The sequence below is a fragment of the Rhinolophus sinicus genome, chromosome 2 (assembly GCF_057876585.1).
Source record: "Rhinolophus sinicus isolate RSI-liver-muscle chromosome 2, RSI-T2T, whole genome shotgun sequence".
Taxonomy (NCBI): domain Eukaryota; kingdom Metazoa; phylum Chordata; class Mammalia; order Chiroptera; family Rhinolophidae; genus Rhinolophus; species Rhinolophus sinicus.
Window position 1 is genome coordinate 163,300,867 of NC_142502.1, and position 21,076 is coordinate 163,321,942.

General features: G+C 38.2%; 1 protein-coding gene across 11 annotated transcripts in view; it reads left to right on the forward strand.

The window, feature by feature from the left end:
• Positions 1–21,076, forward strand: part of SLC8A1 (solute carrier family 8 member A1) — a 376,061-nt gene that overhangs the window by 78,436 nt on the left and 276,549 nt on the right. For 8 of the 11 annotated variants that reach the window (XM_074331918.2, XM_074331919.2, XM_019742711.3 and 5 more), the window contains one exon: positions 1,700–3,531. In XM_074331918.2, the coding sequence (XP_074188019.1) occupies positions 1,733–3,531 (1,799 nt within the window). In that variant the 5' untranslated portion in view covers positions 1,700–1,732. Of the gene's footprint in view, positions 1–1,696; positions 3,532–21,076 lie in introns of those variants that run through there. The other 3 variants (XM_074331917.2, XM_074331920.2, XM_019742701.3) reach the window with 1 other exon arrangement.

Here is a 21,076-nt window from a genome sequence, read left to right on the forward strand (position 1 = left end):
GCTTCTGCTTTTCGGCCTTTTACTTATGATGGAATTCTACAGCCACCACCCTCTGCTGTGTCTACTTTATGGGGAAAATGTCAAGGCTTCTAACTAATAGTGATGAGCTATAAAGGGCTTTAGGCGATGGCGGGTTCCCTGAGGGTCTGCCAGGATGTGCTGGGCCAGGAGGGCTCTCTGGGGGCCTTGGTGCAGCTTCCTGTATAAGCCATCAGTAGTAAACAAGGGCCAGAGAATATATGTGAATGTGGGGGAGACCCTCAGCCAGCCTGAGGCGCTGAAAGGCTCTAATCCAGCTCCACTTTTAACTTGTTATCGGGCCACAAGGCTGTGTTCTGACTCAGGACTCCTTCCTGTCACCACTTTGTCCAATGTCAAAACTGGCCTTCCAGACCAGAGGTCCCCTGACTTGGAGCAGACCTTCCGCTATCTTAGAACCCCACCGAGCCCTAGAGGCAGAGGGGATGTAAGGTCCAAGCTGAGTTTTGCCTAAGCTGCTGTGTGAATTTGGGGCCATGGTGGCTCAGTCCACCACTTTGCTTTGCTTCCCAAGCTTTTTGATGCTCGGTGACTCAGTTGCCATAACCTTTATTGCCTACAGCCCTTCGTCATTCATATATCACTTTGTGGTCCTTGTCATTCTGCCACATGAGCTAATTTAAATGGAATTATTGCTCCTGCATTTCTGGGTCACTTGAACCCTCTGTTGGACTAAGCGGTGTTTTAGAATGACCATGGAAAGGATGACATCAGTACCGAGAAGGAACATTTTACGGCTGGTAACACTGATTTCACAGCCTACCAGGCAAGAGTCTTGCCCACAACTGTACTGCCTGGTTATCTCTCTTTCCTGTGTGGACAGCCTGCAGGTTCTCGAGCGAGATCTGGACACAGATGTGAAGAGCTGTGCTGAAAGAAGGAGATGCCCAGCTGCTAGTTAAGTAATAGACCTGGGTTTGCTAAAAATCAGGACGAAATGTGCTCTCCTCAAACAGGCTATTAAAAACCGTACTAAATGTATGGAACTATTGCAGTACAGCAGACTTTTTTCCCCCTCAAGTGCAAATACCATTGAGCTTTGATTACAGGCAAGTGTGAAGGTTTCTCTGTATTTCCCAGTAGGTTTGGAGCAATATGCCATGATTTCATGAAATGCCATGTAAAGTGTGCTCCAGAATTTAAGGTCATCACCAGGCTCTGTGTTGGTGGGATTTTTAAAGTCTGAACTTCAAAGCATCGATCTTAATAAGGTGATTTTTGGCAATGAAATAGTTTCTGGAAGGTGATTGACTAACCGCAATTTAAAAGAAAATTGCTTTAGTGACAAGGAGAACATTATTTCCTGCTTCAAAACTTTTTTTTTTCTTATTGGCTGTTAGCATGCATACATGTGCATGCAACACAGCAAGGCTATCATTGAACTATTCATTTCCAATAAGTCAATTGTATATATTGCTCAGTGGGTGGGGGCCACATGTAGAAAATTCACAAGCAGAGAATGAGTTGTAAACTTTACAATGGATCACTTAAGCACTGATGGATTTTTAGAATGATGATTCACCATAGATGATGTGATAGTCAAATATAAACAAATGATTGGAAAAATTAATAAAAATAAGTAATTAGTCATGCCTTGGATCTGGCTCTAATGATGTGCTATTTTTCCCCCACCCAACCCCCATCTGATTTTTACCAGTAGGTTGGGACAGCTGGAAATCTGCCATTGTACAACATGCAGCGAATAAGTCTCTCACCCACCTTTTCGCTGGGATTTCATCTGTTAGCCTTCGTAGCTCTCTTATTTTCCCACGTGGACCACATCAGTGCTGAGACAGAAATGGAAGGAGAAGCCAATGATACTGGCGAGTGTACTGGCTCATATTACTGTAAGAAAGGGGTGATTTTACCCATTTGGGAGCCTCAAGACCCTTCCTTTGGGGACAAAATTGCTAGAGCTACTGTGTATTTTGTGGCCATGGTCTACATGTTTCTTGGAGTCTCTATCATTGCCGACCGGTTCATGTCCTCTATAGAAGTCATTACGTCTCAAGAAAAAGAAATAACCATAAAGAAACCCAATGGAGAGACCACCAAGACAACTGTGAGGATCTGGAATGAGACGGTTTCCAACCTGACCTTGATGGCCCTGGGATCTTCGGCTCCAGAGATCCTCCTTTCAGTAATTGAAGTGTGCGGCCATAACTTCACTGCAGGAGACCTCGGTCCTAGCACCATCGTGGGAAGTGCCGCCTTCAATATGTTCATCATCATTGCTCTTTGCGTTTACGTGGTCCCAGACGGGGAGACAAGGAAGATTAAGCATTTGCGTGTGTTCTTTGTGACAGCAGCCTGGAGCATCTTTGCCTATACCTGGCTTTACATTATTTTGTCTGTCATCTCTCCTGGGGTCGTGGAGGTCTGGGAAGGTTTGCTTACATTCTTCTTTTTCCCCATCTGTGTTGTGTTCGCTTGGGTAGCAGACAGGAGGCTTCTGTTTTACAAGTATGTCTACAAGAGGTATCGGGCCGGCAAGCAGCGGGGGATGATTATCGAACATGAAGGAGACAGGCCATCTTCCAAGACTGAAATTGAAATGGACGGGAAAGTGGTCAATTCCCATGTTGACAATTTCTTAGATGGCGCTCTGGTTCTGGAGGTGGATGAGAGGGACCAGGACGATGAAGAGGCTAGGCGAGAAATGGCTAGGATTCTGAAGGAACTCAAGCAGAAGCATCCAGAGAAAGAAATAGAGCAATTAATAGAATTAGCTAACTACCAAGTCCTAAGTCAGCAGCAAAAAAGTCGCGCATTTTACCGCATCCAAGCTACTCGCCTGATGACTGGCGCTGGCAACATTTTAAAGAGGCACGCGGCTGACCAAGCAAGGAAGGCTGTCAGCATGCATGAGGTGAACACAGAAGTGGCTGAAAATGACCCTGTTAGTAAGATCTTCTTTGAACAAGGGACATACCAGTGTCTGGAGAACTGTGGTACGGTAGCCCTGACCATTATCCGCAGAGGTGGTGATCTGACCAACACTGTGTTTGTTGACTTCCGAACCGAGGATGGCACAGCCAATGCTGGGTCTGATTATGAATTTACTGAAGGAACTGTGGTCTTTAAGCCTGGTGAGACCCAGAAGGAAATCAGAGTTGGCATCATCGATGATGATATCTTTGAGGAGGATGAAAATTTCCTTGTGCATCTCAGCAATGTCAAAGTATCTTCTGAAGCTTCAGAAGATGGCATACTGGAAGCCAATCATGTTTCTACACTCGCTTGTCTCGGATCTCCCTCCACTGCCACCGTGACTATTTTTGATGATGACCACGCAGGCATCTTTACTTTCGAGGAACCTATGACTCATGTGAGTGAGAGCATTGGCATCATGGAGGTGAAAGTATTGAGAACATCCGGAGCTCGAGGAAATGTTATCGTTCCCTATAAAACCATTGAAGGGACGGCCAGAGGTGGAGGAGAGGACTTTGAGGACACTTGTGGAGAGCTCGAATTCCAGAACGATGAAATTGTGTAAGTTCATTTTTTTTATATATATATATACATGTGTGGTTGAGTGTATTTGTAGATGTGAGAGTATGTGCATTTCTTTAAACTAAATGGCATACAAGGAGTGGGGTAGTCACTATACAAGGCAGCTCTCACTTCTCAGCCCTCGCTCGTGTACCTTCGGTAAGCTCTATACACAGAGATCTCATTTTGATTTTGTTTTTACTTTTGTACTTTTACATATTTTAAGTACATTATAGATCATGATAGAGTAAGTCTTGTGACATAATTTATCAGACCACTTACAATGGGTTGAAAAATGTGTACTTATTTTGAATCGTAGAATATACACACAGAACAGGAGTATTTTAAACATCACATCAAGTCCCTAACTTCATTACTGAGTACAAATTGGGAAAGCCCAAAAAGGAAACAAGTCTGAAAAGAATTTCCTGATTACCAGGGCTGGCTGAAATAATTTCTGCTGCTTTTATCTGACACTGTGTTTTTGTGACCATAAAGGATGATGTTTCTGCTGAAATGATAACGCTTAATTATGGCTTAATGACCAACCCTGCTGTTTTCAGTTTTATGCCAACGTGGGAAAAGTCATATAGCTCTTACTTAGTTCCAGTCTGATTTTACTTTACATGATTGTAAACAACTCTTTACCCTATTGATGAGTGATGGGGGGAGACATAAATTCTGTCCAAGCATCCTAGTTGCAGGGCACAGAGAAAAGTGGAGAACAACTTACTCTTCCTATTGCCACTTTACAGTGACACTTGCCAATGTTGTAACATGGAGTGCCCAGTCGTGTACTTATTCTTCCAATGACAGCTGCTATTTAGAGAGCTACTCCTCCTTCATTGCTTAGGAAGGGGCATTGCACTTACCAAAAACAAACCAGAAAAGTTGACTCAATGAGCAATGTCCAAACTGCAAAGAAGGAAGGAAACTGTATCTGCAAGGCAACAAAGGACAATAAAATCAATGATGATGGTGGTAGAATCATTGGCAACTTAGGAATTTCAGGAAAAAATATAAAATATAGTTTGTTCTATAAATGGTTAACACTTGTGTAAATTGCATGTGATACGTCAAATGGCAAGTACATTCTCTCCAAGATGAAATTTCTACTGAAAGTGTAGGGAAAACCAACACGGAGTGGGCAGAGAGAACAGATTTTCCAGAAAGAGCCAATGTCTTTACATCTCTTTGATGTTGTATATTGGAGATGAACAATTATTGAGTGTGATATCACAATGAAATAAAGCAAAATAGAGATTATAATATCCATCTTCAGGTGTGTGTGTGTGGCGGGGGGGGATAGCTTTTGATGAATATCTACTGTATGCTGTTAATGTTTCACTTAATTGAGATGTGTTTTGCTGGGACACGTATTTGACTAAAAGATAGTAATATGCATAGTAGCAAATGAATATCTTGAATGCCCCAGAAAGGATTTTTCCAAAGGCCTTGCGTCAAATGTGATCCTGCCCTCCTTAATGTATAAACTCTATTCCTTTGCTAGGAATTCTTTCTTGTAATATTTTCTAATCATTTCAGTTATTGAACTGTCTTATATTAGATGGTACTTGTAATCCAAGTAAAAGTGTACTGCATGTTAGTAAATGAACTCTCAAGAGGTCAGCCCCTAAATATCACCAAATTGGTGTTTTGTTTTGTTTATTCATTTTACTTAAGATGTTTTCTCTTGAAAATTTGATCTTGCTTTCTCTTAATAATTGTGTTGTACTTGTTTATTTGAGAGGCTTTGCAGATCTATTCTGCTGTCCAGGACTTTTACCAAACCATAAATAAATAACCTTCTTTTGGGCACAGTGTGGAAGAAGAAGGGGGGGAGAGAAAAAGACTGAGTGATTTGATGGAACGATTTATTCTGCCAACCTCCATTTAAAACATTCACCCTATGCCATTAAATCGATTTAATTCTGGCTAAAGAAGGAATATTGCCAAATTCCAGCTTTAGAAATGTATACATCTTGTGAAAAGTGATAAGAATTGGTGGAATTATCAGTATGGCATCTCTGTATATGTGTTGTTAGATGTATTCTAGATCAATCACCAGTTCCTAGTTTTAAAAAGTTACTGAATTTTATTCTTTAAGTTGAAATATGAAATTTTAGAAATGGAAAAATATTTTATTTATAAGTGGAATAAAATCACAGCCCTATGTTTTTTTTCTTTTTAGAATTTTAATTTTAAAGAGTTTTCTTTTTGCCATCATTAGAGGATTTTACTGCTGATGAGCTTTGTAGATACTTAATAGTTCTCTTGCTTGAATAAATGTGTTTGGGTGACGGGGACTTAACTTAGCTTTAAGTTAGGCACCAAAGATTCAAACATAATGTTTCCAGAAAAACTTATTCTACTTTTTGTGGATCATTTTTCCTCTGGTAGTTGTTACTAATACACAGTCAGATCCAAGCGACAGTTTTGTCATCATGCAGGAAAGTTGAACTATGTAGAGTCAACCCAATATATCTTTAAGAATGAATTTTTTATCTCATCCAATAACACAGCTAATATCAAGAGATTACTTTTTTAAAAACCTACCCTACATCGATGAGACTGTTGACACCACTTTTTAAAATTCTTTTTTTGTTTGTTCAATGCTGTGCACAAAGCCAGAATTTATGATTCTTTCCAGAGTACCATAAAGAGATTCCTGGAAAAGCCTGGATTTAAAGGCTATCTAATTTTAAGAAGCCATTAACCAAGGTAGAAATAGGGTCCAATCTGATCAGGGACAGAGATCAAGAGACAGGCAGCTGTATTGATTTTTTGGTTTTAAGAACAAGATAGATTCCTAATCTTTGTTTTTATTTTAGAGTAGAAGAACTCATTTAAAATTATAATATAAGTATGCTTGTGCCTATTCATTTATATTTGTACAGAAATGAGTTGAATTGTTTCAGTTTGACTTTTTTTAAGATCAAAATTTATATTTGAGAAAAATACTGATAAGTGATAAGTGGTGCTTGTAGTCTCAAATAAAATGTATTCTTGGCAAAACATTTTAAAATTGTAATGGAAAAACCCATTAAATGGGTATAATTAATAGCACATGTATTTGTATAAACTCAATCAATGAGAAATCCCAAACTCATGCCAGCTAACCTTGACTTTCAACAGAGAATTCTGTCTAATGTTAACATCTAATAAAAAACAAATGAAGAATATGCTAATTTGATTTGTGGTTTGGTAGGTGATATCCCCAGTGTTGAAGTCCTACTAATGGTTGTTCTTTAATAATGCTGGTTAGTGGTGCTAATTATTACAATATGTTGTTTGGTCTTCTAAGGTCTAACATTAGCTTGACTGTCCTGGAAAATGTTAAGGTTAATTAGCTAATAGAGCTACAAATCAAATTTAATTATTGTACTTACCTTGTTCCCCGAAAATAAGACCTAACCAGAAAATAAGCCCTAGCATGATTTTTCAGGATGACATCCCCTGAACATAAGCCCTAATGAGTTTTTTGGAGCAAAAATGAATTTCGGGGAAATACAGTAGTTGTAGCCCAGCACTCATATCATTTTTGGAGACAACTCAAAAGACCATGAGCATTTACTATTATATATTTAAAATGTAGAGTTGAAAAACAAAGAATGTAGGTTGGAAAATTTACATAATATATTGCTTAGCAAATCAGTTCACTGGGAGTTCCTAGCCACAGCATAATTTATTCACAACGTATCTGTCCAAAATTAATATTGTTTTAACAATTATTACCTTTTAAATTATGGTCGTAACTTTATTAATTAGGAATGCAATATGCAAGACATCTCAATAGCTCAACAAATATAGCTATTTAACACTGAATATTTACATCAGTTTTTTGGGAAAAGAAAAAAGAAATAAAATTTCATTATTATATAGGTTTTATGGAATTATTATATTCCAGTGAAAATAAATACATCGTTTTTGCTATTTATATTACCAATATTATTTTGCTGTATAGAATTTCAAAGAATAAAGACTTAGCTATAGGCGAGAGCAATTCAGTTCTGACAGCAAAACAAAAACATATTCCAAGAAGGCAGCCAGCTGTAAAAAAAAAAAAAAAAGATGAAACAAAAATATTAAATCCTGAAGCAATCAGAAGAATAATGTGTGTTGGGGGAACCAGAAATAATAAAAATACTAGAGAAAATAACATTAGACAGAAAGGCTATTAGCACATGCTACCTTGAGTCCAACGTAGTGAAGATTTACTTTATGGCAGAAGAATTTTATCTATGTTTATACTACTAAAATTTAACCTATTTAATTAAAATTAAAATTAAATATTTTATATTTACATAAAATTTTCCTAGGTAATATGCTAATGTAAGAAATTTAGGTGGAATAATTTTAGGATTCTAATGGCTTTGGTAGATTATCTTTACAGACGGGAATATTTATCCTTCTTGGAACCAAACGTCATGTAGCATTATCTGCAAATCTAAATGATAACTACAAGAAATGTTTTTATAAATGCATATACTTTCATGACTACATAACTATTATAAAACTAAGACAGAGTATGAGCCAAGTCAGAAACATTTACGATTTCGAATTTACTGCTGCCAGGAGCCTAAATTGATTATGTGCACCAGGGTCGTTTACCATGCTAACCAGATTGCCATGCTTGCTGTACAATCTCATGTTCCCACTGCTAATTAGAGTTGGGGGTTATAATATAGTTATGTAAACATTTTTTATCTTAGCAAATGAGGAGATTTCATAGTTTAGACATACTGAAGTGTTTAAATTATAGACTCTTCTGAGTCATCATTCACGGCTATTACATAGGGGCTTAACTGCTTTACTGGTTCAGGCCTAGAGTAGAATTTATATATCAATCAATCTGCACATATTTAATAAACTCTGATTTGTGCCCAACACTGGGCTAATCATTATGAAGGAAACAGAATAAATATATACTCCTTACAATCTAAAATGGGAGGTACTGAGAGAACTCATATTTTAAGTACAAACATCATTATGAAGACATGGTGTAAGCTACTGTCCTAATTTTGGACACAATGCTTGCGTTTGCTTTTTAAGGACAGATGGCATAATTAGAAAGAAAAGTGTAATGTACATTTTAACATGGAGTCATCTTGGTAAACCTGAGAGTATGCACAACTTCATTAAATAGTCAGGATGGTTATCAAATGTAATGAAAGACTCTATGAACACTTATTGTTTAAATGGATTTTAAATCATTGTGAGGGTGCTTAAATTAACCTGAGTGTACAGCTCCCTTTAATCCAGTCACGGAAGCACAAATATTGCATGGTTCTACTTATATGAAGTATCTAAAGTAGTCATTCATAGAAGCAGAGAGCAGAACTGTGATTGCCAGGAGCAGGGGAAAGGAGACAGGGAGAGTTGCTAACCAACAGGTATAAAGTTTCAGTAATGCGAAATAAGTAAGTTGTAGAGATCTGCTGGCCAACATTGTGCTTGCAGTTAACAGTATTGTATTGGGCACTTAAAAATCTGTTAAGAGAGTAGACTCAGGTTCAGTGTTTTTACTACAAAAATATGAAAAAATTTAAAAATAAGTAAATTAGCTGATCTACTTAAAAACAAAAGCTTAAGTGCTTGCCCTTCTGTACCACATTGCCTCTTGTAGTTCCTAAAAAGAATTTACAAAATTTCTAGTAAAATGTTGTCAGTACTTTATTTTGTACTTTGTGAATTCGTCCTTGGTCTCAAGGAATGATTTTGACTTACTTTAATCCTGTAGCCACTTGGGCAGCTCTTAACCCAGTTTGCCTCCCACTCTCACCCCATTTTCTCAGTTATCAGTGTGTGTCCACCATTTTGGTAAACCCTGAGCAGATTTTACACTAAATTGTGAGGTAGGAAAATATTTCTTTTTTTTTTTTTTTTTTTCCGGTTTTCTTTCCTGAGGGCACTGGTAACCCAGGGAGAGATTTAAACTTGCTTACTTCTTTTGAATGGAGCAACCTTGAGGGTGTAACACCTATAATGGGGTTATTTGATGCTGTGCTGTTCTGTCCTTGTTCGCTGAGGTTTAGAAAATTACCTGTGGATTACAGTATCTTGAGAACTGTAGAAGTTTTCCTATAAAATATCTCCGTTGTATTCTGCAGTGGTTACTGAAATGTGCCCATTGCAATGGAAAAGCTGTTAGGCCCCTATTACATTGTAAATACCATTGCAGCCAAGTGTTATCCTTGCAACAGTAGAATAGAAATGGCTATAACCAGGTGACAGGAACAGAAGAGAGAATAGGCAAATGAAAGGTGGGTCAGTGGCACTAGAGATGATCTTTATAACCGCCTTGGGTAAGCCAACTGAGGGGAGCCCGTGCAAGGAGCCGACTGAGCAGGCAAGCAGTTGTGGCCGCTCGAGGACTTCGGCTGCTGGCTTGCCACTCCGCCGTGCATTTTCTGGCCTGGTAGTGGAAGTCCAGAAGGTCCTGGGAGGGAAAGCAAGCAGTCAACAATATGGTCAGAATTAAAGGAAATCTCCTTTGCTTCCTCTCCTGGCTCGACATACTGCCTACGTAATACCCATCTATTTGCCAAAGGTTGCCAGGGCTCATTCTTTTCACAGGCCTATACAGCTGTCTCATTGTAGAGCCAGGCGAAATAAACAATGCCTTTTCATTTCCTGCCTTTCTCCCCAGGAGGATTCGTGTGCTAGATGACATTTTCTTTCCATCTTACAATGGTCTCCAAAGGGTCAGGTGGGGGAATAGGCATTGTGTTCTTTGAGTTGAAGATATGGAGGCAACGTGCAAAAACAGAGCCAAAGCAGAACTTGGATCCCTTGCCTTTAAGGCTGGCATTCATGATAACAGGGCAACCAGGGAAATTTCACTAAACCTGATAATTCAGATATTAGTGAAATAGCCTGAGCTATTTTATTTCCAGATGTAATTTTTCTTAGGCTTAGATATGAGAGATCTGGAGTTCTAGGTACCCTTGAAACCCTGTGGTGACCCTCGAAACCAAGACCACACCACTTTTCCATGTTAGACTTCCTGAGATGAAGATGGACTTAGGAGGAGCCATCATCTTGGATTCCATACCCAAGTTTGAGCTCCACTCCTGTCCCTTTATAGCTTGTGACTTCCAGAAAATTACTTAAGCTCACCTCATCTTTAAAATGAGGATGATGGTGATAGAGGTGGTGGTCGTGGTAACGGTGGTGATGATAGTGGTGGTGGTGGTGATGGTGGTAATAGTGGAGGTGGTGGAGGTGGACGTGATGGTAGTAATGATGGTGGTAGTTGTGGTGATTATGATGGTGCTGGAGTTGGTGGTAGTGATGGTGGTGGTTTCAGTGCTGGTGGTGTTGGAGGTGGTGGTTTGGGATATGCTGGTGGTGCTGGTGGTAGTGATGCTGGTAGTACTGGTGGTGGTGCTGGTGGTGCTGGTGGTGCTGGTGGTATTGGTGTAGAGGTAATGGTATAAGATCTGGTGGTGCTGTTGGAGGTGATAATGGTGGTGAAAGTGGTAGTGGTCTAAGATGTGTTGAGAGCCAGGCTTCGTGCTGTTTTTCTTACAATATTCATTTGATTTGATACAGTCACAATAACTGTATTAAGTAGGTGCTATTATATTTATTTCAGATTAAACAACTGAGGCTTAGAGAGTAACTAACTTTGTTCGGCCACATAGCTAATAATGATGGATCTAGAATTTAGCAGTAGGACTGCCTGACTATAAAATCTATGCTACCTCATCAGGGAATGTTCTCCCCTCAGATGGCTTTCATAGGCCAGGATGAGCATGTAGGAGGTCTGTGGTGCTGTGACCCTGACTACAGCATGGCTCATGAAGCTCAAAAGATGAGGAACTAGAGCAATCATTTATCTTTTCTGGAATTCTCGAACATGTATTAACCACATTGCTCCCCACCCCCACTCTAGAAAAGCCATGATTAACTGACTTTGAGAAGCAAGAAAAATCATAACTACTGTAATCCTTACATGTGCTTGACCTGTCCAATTGTTATCTATTATTTCCTCTCCCATAGTATTTATTTCCCTTTGTTTCTAAACAAAAATACAAACCCTTCTCTATTGGTAACTTTCTGTGATTGCCTGCACTGGCCCTGTATTGTTTTAACTGCCTTATATAGCTGAACAATGATGCAGCTTTTCTCCATACTTAAAATAGTAGTTTCTTGGTCCATCTTTTTAATATATATTACAAGACAATGTAAGTTAATGACAACAGAGAATCTGTGCTAGAGGATGCTTGTTACCTGTGTCAGCAATACGAAGAAGTTTAAAAGTTAGTGTATTCTCTGTTCCTGGAGGTCACTAACGGTGAGAATTCTTGGTTTGGAAGTTTGCTTAGAATAAGTGACCCACATGGCAGTTCATGTGATATAAATCTGCCCAAAGCAAATGGAATTTTTAGATACTTTAACAAAATATCCAATTCCAAGTCACTCTCGCTTCTGAACTACATTTTCTCTAGGACATGAGAACAATAATAAAACACTTCTACCTAAAATCAGATGACTGTCCAATGAAAGCTTGCATTCACTGTATACAAAATCAGTATTCAGATGTGTTTGTAACTAATTTGCTTTCTTAAGTTCAGTAGTTTTATTTTATTTTTTAACTTTTATAGGTGAATTATTCTGTTTGGAGTAAACTCACTTTCTATATGTTTATAAATATAATTAATTATAACCTTTAAGAGAAGCCTCCACCCATTCCCTTTCAACACAGAACTTTCATAAACATACACACACACACACACACATTACTTAACCAAGATAAAGGTGAGAAACTAAAATTAAGTCCTATTTACATAGAATTTAATTTTGGGGTGAAATAAAACAAAAACAATTCCCAAAGGACAGCTTTCATGCTCACACACTAAATGTTACAATCTTAACTTGACACAGTTTTTAAATGAGCTATTCAGTTGGACTTGTATGTCTCTGTGTGTGGGATTTGTGTATCAGCTGAAAAAGGGGAAAAGGGGGAGGGAGAGAGAAGGGAGAAAAGAAGAATCAGAGGGGGACCGATTGGGGGTCAGGAGAGGGGCCACAAGGGGCTGGAGGCAGAAGGAGTGGGTGAAGCAAAAGGGGACCTAGAGGTATGGGAACAAGGTGACAGTGAGGTACAAATAGAGAAAGAGATACATAGAGGAAGCAGAGCTATATAGAGGGGGAGGAGAGGACAGAGGGAAAGAGGAAAGAAGGAAGGAAGAGAAAAGCAAAGAGAAGAGAGAGGCAGAGAATGCTATAGATAGATAGATAGATAGATAGATAGATAGATAGATAGATAGATAGATAGATAGATAGATAGATAGATGATAGATAGAGATAGTGACAGGTGTAGACATAAAAAGACATAGAGTAAGAGAAGAGGAGGGAAATAGTGGAGAAGAGGAAGGGAAAGGGAGAGAGGTGGAGGCAGGGAGAGTAAGAAAAAGGAGGGTGTCTGCAGAGAAAGAGGGAGGGAAGAAGGGAGGCCGGCAGAGGGACTGAGAAGGAGGCTAAGAATACACAGCCCTGATTAGATTTCAGCTCTTACTAAAGTGAAGTGAAGCCTGGAATTAGTCCAGGTTCTTGCTCAAGCAAACAAAAGACAGTTTGAGAGTAAGAAGATAAACATGGGATTCACTCAAGCTGCTGCTCTATTAAAAATAGACAGCAACTTTGTCGTTGAAATCAAATGTACATAACGATTGCCTAAGTATGTCTGAGGGGCCAAAGGAAGCTTGTGGAATCTTTCTAGGTTTGATAGAATGGATAGGGCTGGTACCTGCTTTCAGCAAATGTTTTATGAGCATCTGCCCTGTGTCAAACTCCTTGCAAGATGCTGGGACAACAGTGGTGCCTAAGACACAGGCTCTGCCTTGGAGAACCTCATGGTCTACTTTAGGAAGTGGATGTCCAGATAGTCAGTCATACATCTGCGTGGATGTTTCGCCACCCCCTGAAGCTTCCCCGAGCCTTCCTTGGCATTATTGCCTCAGCACCTCCTGACAGGGCTCTTCCGATTGGTGGTCAGGCTGAGAACAAATGATGATGCTATATCAGTGCTGCTCCTGGCCACCCCTACAGCAGCGACCCACTCTGTGTGCCTGCTCTTCCCCGGAACCATACAACTCCTCCCTCCCTGTCTTCCCCCCAGATGGCTCCTGTCACCATTTGGCTGCCCTCTTTGAGCTGAGATTGGGAACAACACAAGTCTGATTTATTGTTCACAGCAGTAATGAACTCAGAGGGATGGGAAGCAGGGAAAGGTGGCAGCATTGGTTTTGAACCCGAGCAGCTGCCTGTCTTCCACTGTTTCCTAGTCCAAATTTGTTGGATTAGGAAATTATGTTGCTCATGTCTGAGTCCTTTCTCTAAATGATACGATTTTATTGAGCATAAACCAATAAAGCTGTTGCAGACATTGGAGCTACCTAGCTGGGAATTCAATCAGCTGGAGCTTGGTGCCCCTGGGGTCTTGGTTCGGCATCTTAGAATATCTGGACATGGTGCTGAAGGCGGATGGACAGACTAACAAGGAAAGACAGAAAGCTGCTGGAGGGGGTGGTCTTTTTGAGCTGGTGCTCAAAACAGAACTCTATATGGCTGAGTTCTGGGATGCTTTGAACTGATGTATTATAGGAAGTAATGCATCTGATCTACACTTAGTCTAATAGAATGCTAGAATGTTAAGAATATTAATATAATGTATTAATAACAATCAGTATAAACATATATAAGTGTAGATATAAATGTAAAAGTGGATATAGTAAAATAATAATATAAAGAATATTAAGTCTTCATTTATCTGGCACAATCTAGGGCTAAAATGTCCTGCAAAATTTAGTCGTTTGCATAATTGAAGCATATTCTATAGGTCTGAATTCTTTCAGGGAAGGAACACCTTTCCTAATATCCCATGACTTCATAATCATTGTGGACTATATTCTCTTAAATTAATCTGTTTTTATTTGGTTATTAATTTAAAGATCAGTTCCTGCATCTGAAGCTCTTGGGATATTTTGAAGTCGATCTGAGACTTTACATAACAGTGAAGTTTTCTCATTTTCATCTACTGAGTTTTGTTTTCTTGTATTTGATGTGTGTGTGTGTGTGTGTGTGTGTGTGTGTGTGTGTGTGTGTGTAATATATATTGAAAAATATATATTTTTTCCTTTGTTACAGTCAGGCTCTTGGTGTGCCTGACTCAGCCATGTTCATTTTAAATTTGTTGTTTCCCAAGCTTGCATGTAGCATAAGAATGAATGGTAAGTATCATTGTGGACACAAATCATAACCTTATAAAATCAAGCACTTAGCATTTTCCTGAGTGGATGAGCTTTGTGACAGTTGTTGTGGCCATCCAGAGGCATTTTCTGCAGTAACAGTGATTGAGAGCCCAGGCTTTGGGGCCAGACTAGCAGGGGTTTAAATTATTCTTCTGTCACTCATAAGTTGCATAAATTCATAAGTATTTAACCTCTCTGTGTTTCAGTTTCATCGTCTATAGAATGGATCATTGTACCTATTTCAAGGACAAATCCAGTTAGCCAGCACCTGCCTTATAGTGAGTGCTCAGTAAATGTTTGCTGTCATTGTTGTTGCCTTTGGTTTCTTTCCAGAAGGTTCTCTACAGAAATCAAATCTAGACTAGCTGGGAATTAGGTACAGGGTGCTTTTCCTCTTATCTTCCTTTTCTTTAAAAGAAAGCACATTGTTGAGTTTTGTGATGCTGTGTGTGTACACGCTAACGTTTAGAGGCACTCAAGGCATAGAGTTGTCTTCTACTAGCCTAGTTAAAACGATGGGTGCAGAAAACGATCAAAATTATAACAAGATACCACCCAGACTTTCCCTTATCAATGCGGTCATCATATTGGTGGGGAAGGGAGACAAGCAAGATACAATGTGTAGACCAGGACCTATGGCTTAATAGGGCACCTGGGCAGGGCCAGAGATAGGGCTTTTCGTTTTACATAACATTATGCTATTTGCAATGTTCCTGCATCTCTGTTTCGTCTTCACACTGACCCTTTCAGGCATTAGCCCATCTATTTAGGGCAGGGGGAGTGCCACCGTGATTAATAGCTAGTAGGAATTCAACAAGTGGTTTTCCTAATAGATAGCAGAAAGAAAGAAGGAAGCAATGAAAACGTTTACACATAGTTTATACATAGGACAACTTAAGTTCAAAGAATTTAATGAATTGTTCTAAATGGCAGAGCCAAACTGGAAACCGATAATACTGATACCTCATCTGGTGACTGTGACACTTCACCAGGTGGTATAGTGGTTGGGTCTGGGACTTACCCTGCATCTCTATCATACGCTATCAGCAGGTGAAACCCAGGAGAGGCTGCCTGCAAACCTTTCACAGCATTTCTTTCTTTTCTTACCCTTTTGAAGAGTATTGTAACAATTTTCCACCTGGATTAAATTGTTTGTCCAAGGAGGGAAAGACAATTACGTTTTCATGCCCTGTATTCTGCATCTCCTGGCCTCTGAGGGGTATCTATGATGCTGATGTAAATATGCCTGAAGTTTTTATAAGAGACATCGAGTTATTCAGAGTTAGAGTTCCGGAAAGGGTTATGATTGAAACAGTAACAATAATAATACCCTGTATCGAAGTAGTGGAATGTCTACTTCTATTACGACTGCTATGAAATGAAATTCCTTAATATGACAATGCCAGAATCACATTCTTACACTTGCCCCCAAATAAACAGGTCTGTGGAGATGGGTGACTTCTTTTCCTTCCACATTAGTGCTGCCTTGAAACCAGGTACATTAGCAACTTACCCATGAATCCTCATCACCGCTCACATGCTACTTTTATGTTTACTGTCGATCTTTGTTCCTCATCAACTTGGAGTCTTCCATCTACTCATATATTAATCAACCAGTTAATTCAGAAAAATCTATTAATTTCTTCATCATGACTTGTTTTATGCTTAATCTAGCGCCTTGAAGAAGATTTAAGAGAGTCCCTTTATTTTCCAAGCTTAGCATTTAGTGGAAAAAGAAAAATAATTACAACACGAAGTAAGATAATCATGATAATAAGAGACGTATACAAAGTGCCATGGGAGTTCAGTAACACTGGTCTGCAGTTGTACTAGTTTAATTTCTTTTCTTCTTGCCTTTCCTTTTCTTCTTGTTAAAGGATCCTAGGACATGTTTGTTACAAAGAACTAAATCCTCTTGGCAATTGTGAAAAACATGTGTAACTCTCTTCTGAACTGTCTGAAAATGATAATCAGTTTTTTTCAGTTATGACCACACTGGATGTTCATAACATGTTGACTAATTTCTTGATGGAAAATAATCCCTTACTTAGCATGATTTGTCTAAATTTGTGTAGGTGTGAGACAGATGGGGACATCATGTATATATTGAATCTTCATGCAAGAAACTGCAGTGTGTTAAAATCCAGTTAGTATAACTGCTTCTCCTTAAATTTTATTGATATGATAAATGCAGCAAATAAAAATATTTCCTTGAATGCAAATGCATATTCTAATTCGACTCAATATCTAACACTATAATAATATTTAACAATACCTATAAATCTGTGTCAGAAGGGAAATAAAAGCACTTTAAAAATGGCTTTCACTATTTTTGTTTCAACAAGCACATCCCTTTAAACACTTGTTTTTAAAATGTTTATCTATAAATTCTTTGGCAAAATTAATCCTAACACTTGCTTTAGAGTCAATTAAACTTTGTATTAGACTGAATATTGAGAAATAAATCTTGTTTATGTATTTTGTAGTTTTAGCTCAGGTTTTCCAGTGATATCTCATGGCCAGTCCTCCCAAAATTCCTGCTCTTCTTTCGTATTAAAATCTATTGCATTGAAGTCAATGACAAAACGCAGAGCTGGAAGAATTTTCTTTGTATTATTTCAAGAAATGGTCAAATAGCAATAGTCTAAGAAATTTAACACATGCTTGTTTACAGACACTACCTTAACTTACCACCCTGAAATAAATGTTGGTAAATTAAAATTTTTATTTTGGGCCCTTCACTTTTTCTATCTACCTTTCCTTATTGGAAAATGTGTTGTTTAGGGGAACACTAGATTTTGGTGACTTCTGTCCCTGCCAAGACGGTAATAAATAATAAAATAAATGAAGCGTCTGATGCAGGAGACAGAAAAATGCAGAAGGAAACTAGTGTTTGGACTTGGATCCTCAGACCCAGCTCTGCCACTAACCAGACCAGCAGCTTTGGGCAAGTCATTCCATCTCCATGAGCTTCAGTTTTCTTGAAAGAAAAATCAAGGCATTGAAGTAGATGATCTGCATATTTTCTTCCATCTCAAAAATGGTTGCTGTTCTTCTGAGAGCAAATATTAAAAATAAATCTCATAACATTGAGTAAGATTGACAGTCAGGTATGAGGAAACTTGATTTAGATTTCTTTTTTGGTTTTAAATCACTCCATTCCTTAATTTTCTTGACTTATTTATGAAAAACAAACATATTAAAAGACAACAAATAGTATATAAACCAAATGTGGAAAGCTTAAATCCTTTCTTAGGGAGTCTTGATAAGTTCTGAACTTGAAAAAATTATGTATGTCCACTGGATTGATTAAAGTGGTCATATCAAGTTTGTTTCTATGTCTTGTATAAATTGACATTCCTGGGGCAGTGTATCTAGAGTAACCATGTAATTTATTGTTCAAACCAGAGCACTTTTTTGAGTTAAAGGGGGGCACTATAAATAATTAATCAGTGTGTAATAATTAAGAAATGTCGCATAGCCATCCTAATGTTAATTACTGTCTACGTGTGTGCTGTCTCAAAAAATTAGAGATTGCTTTCCTGTTGAAGACACTTGTTAGTACAAGAGCAATATGGTAAGAAATGAAAGACTTTGTATTTGATGTTTCTGTTTCCTTCACCTACCCACATCCTGTCCATTTTTTAAAAAATGAAGCTATTTAGAAATCATCTTAATACAACTTGGCTAGTAAACATATCCGCTGGATCAAGACATATATGAGGAATTAATTAGAGACGGTGGAAGAGGGAATTCATTATGCCTAAACCACAACTCCAATTATTTGCTAGTCTAACCACATTGGCAGTTTTTTCTTTTTTTAATATGGATTAAACAATTGATTTTTTTATCTATGTCTTCAAGGAAATTGTAGAGTTGCAGCTAAAGCAGATCTTTGGGACTGTAAGTATAGTGTTGTCTCTGCAACACTCAAAAAGTTACCAAGTAAGTCTTAAAAAAAAAAAAAAAAAAGAATTCATGAAGTCCCTTCCAGTTCTAAAATGCAATTATTCAGCAGTGTTATACCCTCCTGAGAATCCCTGACCCTGTGTTCCTTATCTTGCTCTTAGCCTTGGTTGTCCAAGCCTAGAGAAATGCTTGGTGTGCCTATAAGCTACTGTCCCCATCAAGCTTCTTCATGCATTCCATGGACACTCTCAGGGCCCGATCCTGAAACACACTTCCATTTCCTTCTACAGCAACTACCTGAGCCAGATAATCCATGCTTTTTGGTATCCAGATGACACAAATCTGTCTATGTCCCTTCTTCTCCAGTATTGCCATCTGCAAAGGGTTATCTCAAAATACCTATTGTCCCAACATAAATATATTATACATCATCGTCGTCTTTATGTAACCAGTGGTAGTTTTCAGGATGGCGGTGTAGGAGTAGAAAGAACAATATATTGACCTCCAGGCATAAGCCAATTCATTTCCAATCAAGTTAGTGGTATGTTTTCTACAGTACATACATTGTCTCATCATAAAGGTATGACAAAGAAAGCTTATTTATTAATTTAAAAGAGGGGGAGAACTGTATTGCAAAAATACATGAACAATGAATAAACCTCCTAGAGACTAAAACAAGTCCTCACTTAAACATAAGGCTGTGGATGGAATAGAAAAATAATTGAAGAATTAAATATTTTAATTATTGAAGTGCTGCATAATTATAGATCAGTCAAGGTGAGAATGATATAGAGTTTAACACGAGGAAAAAACCGGTCGGGCAAATACAGAATCAGAATCATTAGACCTGAGAGTTTTAATTGACCATAAGTTTGAAGTTACTCAGCAGAGAATACAAGTAACACTATATAATGGTCTCAGTATGCTAGGCACACATCAATTACACTGTTACATTAAAACACACCTGTGTGCTCCATCTCATGTGGGACCTTGTATATGGCTCCAGATGTGGACAGATATTTGCTTCCCTACGGTCTAGCTGTCTCAGTCGCTCGAAACTTGACAGTTCCCAGAGTTTTGGTCTCATAATTCTAGTATACTGTGTTCCAACAAAATCAATACCTAAACTAAAAGGCAGCAAAGAATACAATTTCACTCATTAGTAGTTTGGCAATGACTTTTATTTGTTTCATTTTATAAAATACTTGAAGGGCATGAACAATATTTTTACAATAGAGAAATCAAGGTATTCATTTTCTGTTCCTCAATTGTTCCTACAATTCAGGTACTTTTAAATATTAGGCTATTTCTCTTGCATCATTTTAATGAATGTTCTTTTTCAATTGGTATATAGTACACAAGAAATGGATTTTCTTAGCAGCCTTTAGGTGGTAAATCCTTCTGTATCATTATGGACAACACCTAGGGAAACAGTTCATCACGTGCCTACAGGGGGTCAGCCCATAGTTCACGAGAACATAATGCATATTCTTTTATTTACATCTGTTATACTCCCACCTTTTATCCAGGGATTCGTAAATATAAATCTGTCTTAGAAACAAAGAAAGTTGGAATAAAACTTCTTGACACACATTACACCTTTGTATGCCTTTCAGTTCCCCCTTAAAGGATGTTGATTTATAGCATGCTGTGCAATGATATTATATATCATAAACCCTCAAACAAATTACAGGATAAGAGCGTTTTCACTTGGATTTGATATGAAATTCACATGGTTTTTAGAGATAAGAAATAAATATAAGGTGTAAAGTAAATCCAATATAAAGTGTAGAGTACATCTAAATTTTTCCTAATTTTTTTTTATTAGGAAAAAGGGAATCTGACTGTAAACATTCTTAAAAGACATAATTTTAAAAATCAACAATTAACCGGGGGTGGGGGCAACCCACTCTAAATTAGACTCTGATTTTTCAGACGCTACTTAAATGAAAATGAAATCATAACCAAAAAAGTGTCCATCAGTAGTTTCATCCATAGTAAAATTGTACTTGTGTTTTCCTAGTTGATACTCTAATGATAAAAGCCTGTATTTTTATTATCGTGACTGACTGACTTACACCTTTGCAGTTTTAGCAGCTGTGGTTTTTGTGGACTTTATATTAGCCAGTGAATTTAACAGGAATTTCTGAAACTAATAAAATTACCAGTATTGCCTTTGATCTATGCAGTCAGTAGTGCCTAAAGCCCATATTTGAGCAAAGAAGCTGAAGCTGCTTGCTCTTAAAGTAGTGCTCCCTTCCCGTGGTTAGGAAATGGCTGCATTTAAGAGTGCAAGCCTCCTCCAAAGCACTGTTAAATTTTTGGCAAAGAACGCTAAACCTTGCTAATTATCCCCACTCTGTAGTCCAGTGCCTGAT